At 51.5% G+C, this 13,512-nt stretch overlaps 2 protein-coding genes across 2 annotated transcripts; both read right to left on the bottom strand.

The window, feature by feature from the left end:
• B0I36DRAFT_430034 (uncharacterized protein) lies at positions 1 to 1,127 on the bottom strand (the record flags this gene model as incomplete). The annotated part of the gene is made up of 5 exons (XM_046162519.1): positions 1 to 235; positions 387 to 414; positions 486 to 641; positions 913 to 1,017; positions 1,122 to 1,127. 5 exons carry the CDS (start codon positions 1,125 to 1,127, stop codon positions 156 to 158), a joined length of 375 nt encoding a protein of 124 aa, XP_046013431.1. The 3' UTR covers positions 1 to 155.
• Positions 1,128 to 9,415: 8,288 nt separating this feature from the next.
• Positions 9,416 to 10,871, bottom strand: B0I36DRAFT_319684 (uncharacterized protein). Its single transcript, XM_046153445.1, has 5 exons — positions 10,580 to 10,871; positions 10,472 to 10,508; positions 10,337 to 10,404; positions 9,904 to 10,280; positions 9,416 to 9,836 (listed from the first exon to the last, which is right to left on the bottom strand). Exons 1-5 carry the CDS (start codon positions 10,754 to 10,756, stop codon positions 9,455 to 9,457), a joined length of 1,041 nt encoding a protein of 346 aa, XP_046013432.1. The 5' UTR covers positions 10,757 to 10,871; the 3' UTR covers positions 9,416 to 9,454.
• Between the last annotated feature and the right edge of the window lie 2,641 nt (positions 10,872 to 13,512).

The following is a 13,512-nucleotide window of genomic DNA, read 5'->3' on the forward strand; positions in this document are numbered from 1 at the left end:
CTTCAGCGATCAATCTAAGTATCATTCTCATCCTTCACTTGACCTAGTCACTCAATTGATCCGAGTGTGATATCTCGCAAGAGACACGAACGACAACCCCTCGAGAACACGACAAGCACGGAGTCAGTATTGCATGAGGTCGCTACCTACCTTATTCAGAACATAAACCCCACAGCGCCGGTCAGACGGTTGACCCCGGAGATCGGATCGTGACAACGGGCTACAACGACCAGCGCTGGTCATTGTGGCCCGTGCACAAAGACTGACTGCTCTGCGCAGAGACGCGCCACGCGACTTGTGACTGAGTCGTTCCCTGCCCTTTGTACGAAGCATGCGAGGTATGGTCCCATAATGGCTATCTTAGTCCATCGTGCGAGCGAACTTACCGGCCAAATCACCCAATTCATATCGGCGCTAGATGCGACGACCCACGCCGAGCTGATCAGTCATCTCACTGGCGCCTGTGATGCCCTAACGCGTCTTACAACCGCGACGAGCAATGAAGCAGCTACGACGAGTAATGAAGCAGCTACGACGAGGAATGAGGCAACAACCGCGACAAACAACGAAGCAGCTACGACAAACGACGAACGGCCAGCGCAAAACTCAGGCAAAAAGCGCAAAAGACTGAGCGATGCCAGCTAGTATGTCGCCCCATACGTCACAGATTGCCCTGGGGACGACAACCTGTAGCCACTCCTGCCCAAGACAACCCACCTTTCTGCCAGCTCCACTCATGACGCTAGTCCTGAGGTTGCCCGCTATGAGCCATAACCGGAAGCAGGTTATGAAGTCCACCGCTCTCGCCATAGCTTCACGATTTAAAAGGAGGAGATGGGCGAGAATCTCGTTGTAAGCCTAGAGGAAGTGGCCCATTAGTCTGGTTATCATGGATTGAGCTAAGTCGCTGACCTGCCGTCTATCGACTGGCCGGATCTTTTCGCCACCGTTGCGCAAGTCGATCATAACCTCCTCTCCGTCCACTTCGCAACACATAAGAGCCCAGGACGAGTACATCTATATAAGAGCAAGTTAACAACCTTTGAGGCCCCGAACTTTGCTGATCGCGCTATAGCTCCTTCAGACGACAATGTTAGAGCCTACCTAGACGAGATCTTTACCAGCATTCCTGAAGAAGAGGTCCCTTATTATGTCGGACCACTCCTTTTCGATAGCCGTATCGACGATATCCTGTTTCCTAGTAGGGCGCTTTTACCTCCTCATTTTCCGCGTGTACAGGGCGTTAACAGCACCTACATGCATATAGGAAACAGGAACTCTGGTACTGCATTCCACTGCGAAGATGGCGTTATGCGCTCAGTTAACTTGACCCTCCTTAGCTGGAATATCTGGATACTGGTAGCGGTGCATCACACATCCAAACTCGAGTCATTTCTTCTTAACAAGTTAAGACCTAGGACTAGCTGCGACTAATTTATTCGCTACGAGAATATTATTCTTAGTCCGAATGTGTTACAGACAGCCGGGATTGATTTCGTCGTCCTACTTGCCGGTCCCAGCGATCTCGTGGAAACTTAACTACGATAATATCATTGGGTCATTAACTATAGCACTATGGTTAAAATGGCAAACAACTTTCTACGTCCTAGGGAGCGCGCTCTACCTGACAGCATTAGTCTTTGTGATCAATGTGGACTGGCTCCTTTACAACCTCACTTTGATCAGATTACACTAGTACAAACTAAACGTAATAACATGCGACAGCGCACATAAGTTACGGAGACTATGCCTCTAAGTAAGCCCATAACACGGACGTCAAGCGCATCTTAGCACTCTAAAGAGTATGCTCCGCTTTCTAAAAGGCATGCTCCGCTTTCCAAAGGGACGAAGCCTAAGCTATGTCCAAAGCTGAAGGAGGCTAATTTAGCGGAACAGAAAATACGCCTAGACGAAAGCGCCTCATAGGAAATATGGGCTGCATATATTAACGGAAAGGCGATGCTCTACATACGGATCGAACATACCTTCGAGAAAGCTGAAGCCTTCCGCCTCGTATAAGCATTAAATAGCGACCTTGCCGTTCATAGCCTAACAGCTGTAGTGCGTGGCTGGAGGGCCCGTTCATTAGTAATCATCAGTCACTATACAACCCTTTCCCAGACGATCCAAGCGATTGTTAACTTCGAATCGAAGGCAATATACGGTGAAGTCATACGCGGACTCCTGCTTGTTGACTTTAGTATTAAGGTCAACGAGCTTACCTATGGTCGAACAAGACTTCAAGACGTGGACTGGAAGAGGGTGCAAGATTCGTGCCCTGTTGCCTTAGGAATGCCTATCCGGAAGCTACGGCAATGGCGCGAGTTGGGCTAAAAGTTGGATCGCTACCCTACTGGCATTCTTTGTGCTATCACTAGTCTTAGCGTAGCACCCTTTCACCTGTTACTTCAAAGCCTGGCTAGTCTTACGGAAGTTAAGTTACTTACTAGCATCCTTACGTTAGGGGAGGGGATCCCTTTAAGGATTCTTGAGCTCGGAGATTATGTCATCGAATTATTTCGCCAAGGTCGAGACCTTGATGAGTTCGGATGGGAGTCTCCTGATGCTCCATGTCTCGACTAACTCTCAGAGGCAGAAGTATTGAAATGGCTCCATCGATTCCCGATCGTTCAAGAATGTTACACGAACCTGGGCGCTTTGACAAACAAGAGAAGCCGGAAAATTGGCTAGGGAAATGGCTAGCAGATCCAATGACTGGGGAAGCCTTCGAACAGCAGTGTTGCTACTGTTCGAGCGCAAGCTGTACTTGCATCGAGCTGGTACGCCCGTCCTATACGGCTCACGACCGACCTTGCTCGTCTTGCTTGCTAGAGACTTGTGGGTGTGATTATCAGCACCTCCGTGGTGGCCACTACCTTCTCCGCTCCCTTATAGTTCGCGATTGCGAGCGGAAAGGCCAGGGGCTCTTTGTGGTGGGACAGCCTGGCTATGCTATCTTCCACAAAGATGATGTTCTGGGGGAATTGACAGGCGAGCTGGTCCCGCCGGGCACGTTCTCTACAAACTGGGGCGCTAAGATGGTTACGGATATTGTTAGACACGATATTAAGCCGGCGGTTTGTATGGCCCAGCTACGGTATGCTAAGGCTGGGAATCGTCTGTGTAAGGTCAACCATTGCTGCCACCTACCTATAGCCTGCTTTAGTGGTGCGATGGTGTCTGGGCGGTTTCGCATACTTTTGCTCGCGAATAAAGACCTATATGAGGGTGAGGAAGTTACGGTAACTTACTAGGAGGGTAAGCCGTCCTTCGACTGTTTCTGTGCGTAATGCCAGCCTAACAGATGAGTGGTCCGTATCCACCCGCTATCGTTGTTTGTAGTCTCTGGAAATAGTATTCACGAAGATCCACTAGCTTCCTTCCTTGTTGTACTAGGATTTCTCATCTAGTCTGTGCCATCTTCGTCCATAAGTAAAGGGATTGTCTGCTCGTTGCGCTGCTTGCGCACTCTTGTATCTAACTTTAGCTTGTTCCGAGTCGATAGAGATGGGAAGGCCTAACTGCAAATAACGAAATAAGAGTTGTTGGAAGTATATAGCAAGCGCGTATGCTTTATTGGTAACTTTGATGGAAGTTGTGACTAGTACTGTGTGATAGATAAACACTCTTATAACGTGAGCTTTATATTGTCGGGACTGAGAAACTCTTTTATCCGACTCCGGAGTAGACTAGGATAATCTGACAATTGGTTCGTCTCAGAACTGATAATTACAAGCTAATCTAGAGTTCAGTTGAGAAGGCTATAGTAAGGTGTGACGACTCGACCAACAGGTCGCAAGATCGGGCCAAGGACAAGGGCAGGTCATGCACGCGGGGCGGACACACCCCTGGTTACGTAAGCATCTCGTTACTATGGTTGTATGGGTAATTTTTAACTGTGCAGCAAGTCATATGCAGGCCCAGGGGTAAAATTGAGTGGGCCCAGGGGTAGTAACAGCCAATCAGAGGGCGTCATTTCTGGCAGCAGGTACCCATTTCGTCGCCGACAGATAGGCTGCAAATGGACACTCTGCGTAGCACTTCGGGCAGCACTCTGCGTAGCACTTCAGGCAGCTTAAATTGAGTCTATTCAGAGAGGCGCAATTGTACTAGAAAGGTATGTGCATCCCGTTCTTATCAAGGACTGCCTGACAGCGCTTAGGCATACTATCAAGGAGCTCCGTGAGGAAGGTATTAGAGACTGCATCCCAGGCCTCCTTGACGTACTTCCTAAGGTTATCGTACGAGGGCTGCTCCTCATGGCCGTACTTCTCCTCAATGAAGTCCTTCATTTTGTTCCAAACGGCCTCAATGGGGTTCAAATCCGGGGAGTAAGGTGGCCAGGTGATTGTTCGTACACCGCGTTCCTGGAGGTCGGTAAGGGTACCAGCAGCAGAGTGGGCAGAGGCATTATCCTGCATCAGAACCATCGTGAGACCTACAAGGCCCACGAGCCTGATCCAGCCGTCGATAATAGGTACTGTATGTTGGCGATATGTCTCCTCGCCAATCGTGCCCCAATCCTTCTCCCAGAAGATCCCCGGGCCTTTACCTGCAGTACCTGAAAAGCAGCCCCAGAACATCCACCCCCTCTTCTTCTGGTGCCTCTCCACGATACAGGTCGGGTCGTGCTCCTCGCCGGGCCGTCGGGTAACCCATTGCCGCCGGTGGTGGCCGCCGGTAACCCAGGTTTCGTCGGTCCAGAGGATCTCCCCCCATTGCTGCTTCGTCCAGTTAATATGCTCTCGAGCCCACGAGAGCCTCAAGAGCCTATTTGTCTCGCTAATCGGGGGCTTGCGGCGGGCAGTACATCGTCGGAATCCGAGCTTGCGTAATGTATGGCGGATAGTGTAACGGCCATAGCGCTTATCGAGCACCTGTTGGGCGACCTCGTCCCAGGTCATCCGACGGTTCTGCCGCGAGAAGCAGATAAACTCGAGTAGGACCTCAATATCTTCGGCCGACATCTTCATCGGGCGGCCAGTATGCTTCCCAGGGACCGCTGAGGCAATTGCCGTACGTACTTGGTTAATGGTAAAGCCGGTAAGGCTACAGATCTGCTGTAACTTGAAGCCAGCATCGTGACGGAGCGTTCGTACGCGGAGACGCTCCTTCTCCGTCAGGTGGGCTGTATGGACGTCTCTCGGGCGCATCGTTAGGCCTCAGTTACTTCAGAATAGCTACAGAAGATACAGCAGAATCACTGGCAGCAGAATCGCAGAATTATCACCATATGCCTCACTTCATGACGTTCAGGTTACTACATATGCTCTATTTGCTTGCATCATCTTGGCTCATCTAGTTTACTAGGCCCCTGCACCCGAAATGGATGGGTGGGGATGGGAGGTACAAAAAAAAGTGTTAAAAATTATGCCCGCAACCATAGTATGTCAGCAGACGAAGGATATGTGGATCGCAACATATCCAGCGATCCTGGATATGAGGATCACAACATATCCTACGATCCAGAAAGCAACAGGGACACATCTCTATGGAAACCCGGTGAAGGGCAAAGGATATATAGGGACAGAAGGATCTCCTTGTAGACAGTCATTACCTTTGCACTTCAGCGATCAATCTAAGTATCACTCTTACCCTTCACTTGACCTAGTCACTCAATTGATCCAAGCGTGATATCTCGCAAGAGACACGAACGACAACCCCACGAGACACGACAGCACGGAGTCAGTATTGCATAAGGTACTACCTACCTTAGTCAGGACATAAACCCCCAGCGCCCGGCCAGACGGTTGACCCCGGAGACCGGATCGTGACATAAGGGTGAAGATGGATAACTTGAGCCGTACTTGCCATTGTTAATTGCATAGGCTATTGGTTTCTTAGCTTCCAATATTAATCTAGTGGGAGACCTCAAGGCTGCGTTATTGAGTGACGTGCTTGCAGTATTATACTTATTACAAACATACGGGAATGATTAAGGTTAGAAATGTGCGTGGCTGTACTTGGTTTGAAGGTCCCTCTAACAAACCCCAGTTTATCACTTTATCGTGCATAAGTCAGAGATTGTCTGGGACGTCTTTGAACTTCCTTGAAGATAAGGGTAAGGTTTTAGGTTGAGGTGGTCTTCTTGCGCCCTTGGGAACTTCTCTCGCGCATACCTATAGAAAGCCGGCGAAACTTCATAGTATTCTATCAACCTTGAGTGGATTGTACCCCTAATTTCAGTGTTCGCCTAGTAGGTCTGAGGAGAATGGCCGTCGTGGAGGGCTCCTCAAGTGGGGGCGGCCGGAGCATCTGTGACCTTCCAACTATAAAAGCCGCGAGATCTCCCACCTTAGGTCTGGCATTTTCTTTCCTAAACATAACAGCAAAATTCCTCCTGGTAGCAGTCTCTCTACCCCAATCCTATCATTATATTCCTCATTGTCCTTGTCACTACTAGGCATATATTATTTGAAGTTCGAGCATTTGCTATGAGCGGCCAGAACGATCAGACCAGCCGCACTTCCCTGTGGCATTCCAGTACTTCCTATGGTCCAGGACTGTCCATATCCTAAGGACCATCTAGACTTGACGTTCTTAACGACGTAAAATGTCGGCCTGATGCCAATTCCAAGCCTGCCCGGGTAGCTAGACGGCCTTAAGCCGGAGAAGAAAACATAGCAAAAGATATCGCACCTAAAGCTGGCAACTCAAGTTTCTCGGAGACCCTATAGGCCAAACGGCCTATGGAAGTAGTACAATACCACGTGCCGCAGCCTAACGAGGGTTCCCGGCATGCGGGATCCCTAACTAGTGCCCACGTCGCTAAGAATCCGAAGTTGGCTAGTTCGGGCGGACTGGCCAGGGCGGCCGTCCCTACTAGCTACGAACCTAGAGCGTGCGTCTCAGCGCCATAGAGCAATCTTTCAGCTTCGCCTGCGGTCCGCTCTGTGGACTCCCACTTAGGTGATTTACAGCCTGAAGCGGCCAAGAACGAGAAGTCATTAGCACCTGGCGAGGTTGTAAACTAGCCTTTAACTTGCTAGAAGGTATCGACGTCTGAGTAACAAATTCTTAAAGGTTACAAAATGAGCCTGGGCAGCGTCCTTCAGAGTTCAATAGTTCCAGAGTCTCATGGCTTAAAACGAGCTGTAGATGAGGAACATTGTCAAGGACAAAGAGGTAGAAGGGCGATGGGATCAAGGTCGAAGTATCTCGTCAAAGGTATAACCCGATTATCAACCTTACCTTAGCAAAGATTCCGAGACCGGCCACATCAAATACTACACTTCATGGGCGCTATCATTTGTTCCACCTTCGTCTTTCAGATGTGATAAGCCCTGGAACAAGCTAGAGACCCCGGTGTCCAAGATGCACGGGAAAGCCGGCGTATCGAAGCTGTATGAGGCGGTGAGACCCGGAAGGACTAGGAAATCTTAGACTACTAAGAAGACAACTAAGGTTACCGATGCCAGCTCAACTTAGATAAGTTGTTCTCTTCCAAGGGTTACCCCACCTATGATATCAAGGCGTTCTACATCGACCTTAACGAAGAAGAGGAGCTCCGTGTCCTGGTCGACTGGTAAGACACTGAAGTGAATCTTCAAGATCTGGACCTAGCAGGTATGTATCTCGTAGAGAAACTTACGAGGAATCAGTTCGGCGGAAAAGTCTGGATGACTGAAGCAGAACTTGCGGGATTCGGGTCTGCTGATCCAGATTGCGATATCTGCATGTCCGATGTTTTTTGCCCAATGCACGAAGCTATTAATGATTGATTGGTCAATATTAATCAGGCAGGAATAAGTTAGAGGAGCGTTTCCATGAGTTATCAGTATTTTGTTTGACTATTGAGCTAGTATTTCATATTGTAACGGTCTTATGAATGGAAGATGTTCAGTGCCACCCGCCCTTCCACCTTTGCTTAAGTTGGTCAGGCTCATTGGGCATTGCTTGCGGCTGGTCGGTGTTGAATTGGGGCCCTGCCTAAGGTTTACTCGGTGTTCACAGAGGAATAACGGTGTTCAAAAGATGGGTGTTTATGTCACAGAAGGGCGCAGCCACTCGGCCGCCTGATGACCATGAGTCCAGAGCTTTTCATACCCAACAAATCAGCATGTGACATGACGGCGTTTTTGTATTTGGAATCAAAAAGAACTTATTGTGACAAACAGAGATTCCCGTCCACGTGTTGCCGCCGATCCCTGCCGCCGCCGCCCCGGACGTAGCTGTGATGACAATACGCTTCGACACCCCTTTCACCGCGAATACCTCTTTCAGCGTCGCCATGAGCCAAGACTTCCCGGTGCCGCCGCTGCCGCCAATATATTGGAGATGTTGCGGTGGCTGCCCCAACATCGCCTGTCCTCCGTTGTCGTCTGGGGCTATGCCTGCCACTTCCTCCGCTCTGTCCATCGCCTCACAGATCAGGCCGAGGGCGATCTTCTGTATGCGGTTTAGCGTTCGCTGCTTGCCTATCATGTTCCCGACCAGGAGGAAGCTGCTGACAGGTGCTATATCTACCCAAGTATGAGCTGGAGCGGGGGTTGGGTTGGGCGCCGGGATAGGTTGGAACAAATACTGACCATCGCCGGGACCGAAACCAGCCTCATCGCCATTCGGGTCTTCGCCAACTTCATCATCCCGTTCGATGCCTAGCACTCTGGCTCTGTGGAGCCGCAGCTGGGCCGCACGTACCATGCCAATCTCGGGCTTCGTCATCGTTTTTACTGTCGCTTGATGTTCGGACTGCGTGTCCGCGCGCCATGGGTCCGGTTCGAGGTCGGAGAAGCTGGCTTTCTCCAACGCCTGTAGCAGCCTTGCCAGTGCGGGGAAGTCCCTGGCAATGCCTTCATCGCCGTGCAGGTTATACACCGCGTCATGGAATGTGTACCTCAAGTCCGTGTTCTGCGGTCGCCACGAGGTGCCAGGGGCTATTCCGTCCTCCGCCGGCTCGTGCTCTTTCTCCTCGTCACCTTCGCTGCGGCTAGCCCAAAAGGCCGTGTCTTTCTTTGCATCAAATTCGACTGGTTGTTCCGCTGTTGCATTACAGTTTGACTACAATAAACTGCCCTTCCTGCCCATTGCCCGAATCCAAAGCTTCTTGCTCAATACCTCTGTCTACCCTTCTCCAGACGTCATCTACGCCTGTCCCAAGAGGATTGTTCTGCGATTCCAGAGCGACCTGGGTCTCGATACGGTCATCTTCTGCTTTGCTACAATCTAGATATGCCATCGTCCCCTCCCTTGGTCTATTCCCTTGAACCAGCCAGGGTAGTTTGAGATTTGGCGCCGTACGCTGTGAAGGAAGGTACATGCGAGAGGACACACATCTCACGGCCAGGACGAAAGTGTCAATTCTTTCACCGTTGCGAAAATTTGCTACAGTGGCGGTTCGACGAGGAACGACCGGAAAACACTAGCTTGGCAAGCCGCCGGTTTGCAGGCCTCTTTACACCAACGAATCCGTTAAGCCTAGAAATTATGTGACTTCACGCACCTCCATCGCCTCTCAATGAGCAACTGCACATGCAAAAGGGGCCTCAACTTCAGCCGCAGGTGACACTAGTTTTCCCAATGCTACAACCGTACCGGTACAAGTTGTATCTCGGTCTAGTTGAGGTGTTGGTTGTTGAGACTCCACCTCTGCGGAGGCACCGCTATTGGTTGTCCAAGGCAAGCGCCACCGATAGAGCTTTGCGGACTGTGGTGTTCCCGACGAAGCAAGACCTTTGGGCAGCAGGGGACGAAGCGTCGGGATGCAAACGCAGACAACAGCACAAGACAGCTCGACAACTGACCAGATAGCCACCTCGATAGTGTGCCAGGGAGGATCCGTGGACATAATCGCCGCGTACAGACGGGTAATACGGACGACGGAAATGACGCAGGTGCTTTGAAGTAAACTGTCAAGTTCCACACGTGGAGTGGACGGAGAATGCCAAGCAAGACAATACTTACAAGAAGCCTAGGCAGAAGATGCCCACCAGAATATATTTCTGGACTCTTCCGATCGACGACAAGGTTCGGAGGATTGGGAGGGGTATAATGTAGATGATGATGTCCGTAAGAATATTGACAATGGAGTTGAAGTACCAGAAAACCATCCTGTTAATGCATTGGTTTGGGTGAGTCATATCCCAATTTTCGGAGATTGGGTTGCAGCTGAACAAGACTGTAAGCGTCGAGATGAATCCCCAGACGATCACAAATCCAGCGAAGACATCGCAAATTCGCTGAACATGTGGCAGAGGGAAGATGCGCCGGAATTGGAGCAGAAAGGTCACCTTCCCGGATGCGATGGCCAGTTGGTACGCGAGTAACGCGAAGAAATTTTCCTTTGAGGGTTAGGCAACTGTATATTAATAGTCTACAGCTTTCAAGTTGGTCTTACCTTCCACCATGTGACAATCTCATCGTGGCTAAGCACGGATATGTGACGACCGAGGCCGGACGCGGTATCTATTTGCCGTATTAGGATGGATCATTGATCCGATTCAACATAATTACTCTTGGTCATTCAACTCACTTAAAGCAGCCAGGATACCCAGCACAAGGACAAAGACCTCCACGACAATCGCGGGAGTTAGAACGGTGAGTGGAGTCGGTGGATCGTGCATCATGTATCAGAACACACCAGAAATATTGCCACTCCCCAATCATCCGGGCCGAACTTCTTGACGATGCCTAGACGGACGTAAAAGCGTAAGGCGACAGCTGTGGATGAGATGAAAAGACCAGCCGCAACGACGGCGATAATGCTGTTCGCTCTACTGTCGTAGGCATCTGGGGGAAGAGGCTGTGGTGGAGCCATCGCATCGATATAGAGGGGCCGCGAGTGATGACTGGAGGAGACCAAGCTATTTCATGCCATCGGCCGAAAGAAAGCGCGAAGACAATGCGCTGGCGAAGAGGTGAGGTGGAGTCAAGATGGCTGAAAATTACTTCCCCTTGTCATTGTGGCGCTGCTCTACTACAGATATGCCGTTCAAGCAGTGACCAAGCACGTCTCGCCCCCGATAAACGGGAGCCCCAGTTGCGCGATCATGTGAAGGTCCGGCAAGTTCCACTTTCTCATGACTCAGTTCACCCAATCCTCTTCAGTTACTCGCCTGCCCCAGCTTTGTGGCGTAGAGCCACCCCACCACGATTCAGCCGGCGGCCCTGATTGGTGGCTACAGGCTGCAATTTTGCTCATGGCCAGCGTCGAGCGTTGGCCCCAGCCAGCATAACCGTCCCCAACCACATAACCCGGCCGCCTTAGAGGTCAAGCTCCTCGATTTTTGTCTCGTATGGGCTGTCGCGAAGGCTAGGAGCATCATTGTGCACGAATCGTAGAGTGAAGGGTAGTACACCCAACCCCATCGGATCAGCCCACTTGTCCCACGGACTCCGTGCGATTTCCCAGACTTTCGATGAGCTTATGTGCGTCCTGTTTGTTGAAAGGCGAGCGTCGCAACAAACAGTCCTGGCCAAAAATATCCATCACCAGTCTGTTCTGATTTCCGCTTCTAGACGCCGTACTAACCATTACCAGCCCACGGTTGACGGGGAACTTCCAGAGCTAGTGCTTGATGAACTATTTCTTTTATTTTCTGTTGTGCCAGGTCCTCAACCCACACCGATTTTCTGCCGCATAATTAGGGGTTACTCCTAAGCAAGCAGCCCCTTAGCTGCGCACGAGTACCGTGACATCAGTCATGTTAAATGCCGCCCCCCCCCCCCCCACCTACCTATATCCGCCAACCATCAAGGGAATAATTCGTGATTCTACGCTACTCAAGCCTCACCACAGTACCTCTCCACGAACAAGCCGACCAAATCCGAGCAGCTTACCGTCGAAACGACATCTCAAACTTTCGAGTATGCGGCTGTTTTGCAAACTGCCACTATGTTAGTGCCCGCAATGGGTCCAGCAAAGCGACCAGTGCGCATGGCACCTACCCCAGGATTGCATCTCCAGTCAACCCTTCATCGGCAGGGATTCTGCATGCAGACCCAAGAAGCTTGGAATCTCTGGCTCAAATTGCATTGAAGCAATAGGTAGTATGGCGTATGTTGACGAGGGTGGTGCGGGGCCGGGTTGTAGTTCCGGGTGCCCGAGCTCGGAACAGGTAAATGGTGGCGCGCTTCCTGCTAATCCTAGAAGTCTCTTAATACTGTAGTTGCGTTAGGGGGCCTGCATCGCTTCAACGACCCATTAAGGGGCGGCGCTTCTCATTGGAGTATGGGGCCAGGAGCGAGGCTCCCAAGATTTTCTTTGAAACCTTGACCCCGTCCCCGACTCTACGAATCGCGGGACTTGACAGCTACATCGTAAGTAGTCTTAGGATGGGCTTCCGCAGGTAAGCAAGCCCTGAATTTCCCCAAAGTCTGTTCTTTGGTTGGACGACATTCACCATCTCACAACGCCAAAATGTCTTCCGTCCCACCTAACTGGCCAGCACGAGACCAGAGACAAAGTGTGGCACCGCTAGCAAGGCCTTAACTGTAAAGATGTTCCAGACCGAAGCCACGGGGGAAACGACTGGGGGCATGGCATGACACAGTTTTTCAGGTGCCGGGAGTGCCCTCAAACGACCAAGGGGCAGCCTTTGCCAAGAGAACAAGCCAGGGACGAGGTGGTTCCAAGACTCTCTCGGCTTGCGAAAGTCAAAAGAAGCCCGATTCAAAGAGTCATTTTTTTGGGTATTCGCCACATCGTCCAATGAAGTTGTTGTGCACAGTAGTGACCACAATCAGTGTCCACAAACAACTCAATTGAGCCGATTCGCGCACGGGCCACATAGACCCACATGTGGCTTAGGACTGTGTGAATATTGTTCAGCACTCTGTATCGTCCATAAAAGCTCCACCTCCCCTCCATTCCTGGCTTTCGTTGACCCTTGCCGATGCCCATCACAGGCTACTGGACTTGGCAGAGCGATGGTAGCATTTGGCCAGAGTCGCGCGGCGACTCCCGCTCACTTCTGGGCCCGCGCGGCTCCGACTCTTCAAGGCTCCCGGCCCCGGACTCCACAACGCCCCAGGGAATCGCGAAAAGCGGGTTCCTAGGGATGATTCGGGTTCGCGGGTGGCGGAGCAGCGCGAAATGCGCTCGGGTTGGGCACTGAGGGACGGGCTGTAGGAAGCATATGTTAAATGCCATGCCTCGTGGCAGGCGAATGTGGGATCGAGATCTCATGGATGACTGGCCCCGGCGTCGAGCTCACACAACCAATCCGGGCGCGAGCCGGGCGCGGGTTGCCTCTCCGGACCGCGCAGCCAATTAAGGTGCCAAACCGGCCGAGTGGCGTTTCCGCTTGCCAGCGCCGGATTCGGGGGTCTGCCTGCTTCGTGCGGGAGGAGTGAAACAGCCGACAGAAGCCTTCGCAATTGAGGGCTCTAGCGGAGCGGGCCCGCCGTAGCTCCTTACCGAGTCCAGCCACTTGCACCCCACTCCTGCCGTTTGACCCCAGGCCAACGTGCAGGGAACTTGCCGTGGCTGCATTTTCAAGCAGACAGCTCCTGTGCTTCCCTCACTCGCGCTGTCGTCATAAGCATGTCACGGCCGGCGCGCTTATCAGTCTG

This window comes from Microdochium trichocladiopsis, assembly GCF_020744255.1.
Source record: "Microdochium trichocladiopsis strain MPI-CAGE-CH-0230 chromosome Unknown B0I36scaffold_4, whole genome shotgun sequence".
NCBI classification, from domain to species: domain Eukaryota; kingdom Fungi; phylum Ascomycota; class Sordariomycetes; order Xylariales; family Microdochiaceae; genus Microdochium; species Microdochium trichocladiopsis.

Coding starts and splice junctions, on each gene's coding strand:
- B0I36DRAFT_319684 (XM_046153445.1), bottom strand. CDS start 10,756: ATGGCTCCACCACAGCCTCTTCCCCCAGATGCCTACGACAGTAGAGCG. Junction 10,405..10,471: donor GGGTATCCTGGCTGCTTTAA/GTGAGTTGAATG, acceptor TACGGCAAATAG/ATACCGCGTCCGGCCTCGGT. Junction 9,837..9,903: donor ATCTTCTGCCTAGGCTTCTT/GTAAGTATTGTC, acceptor TTTACTTCAAAG/CACCTGCGTCATTTCCGTCG.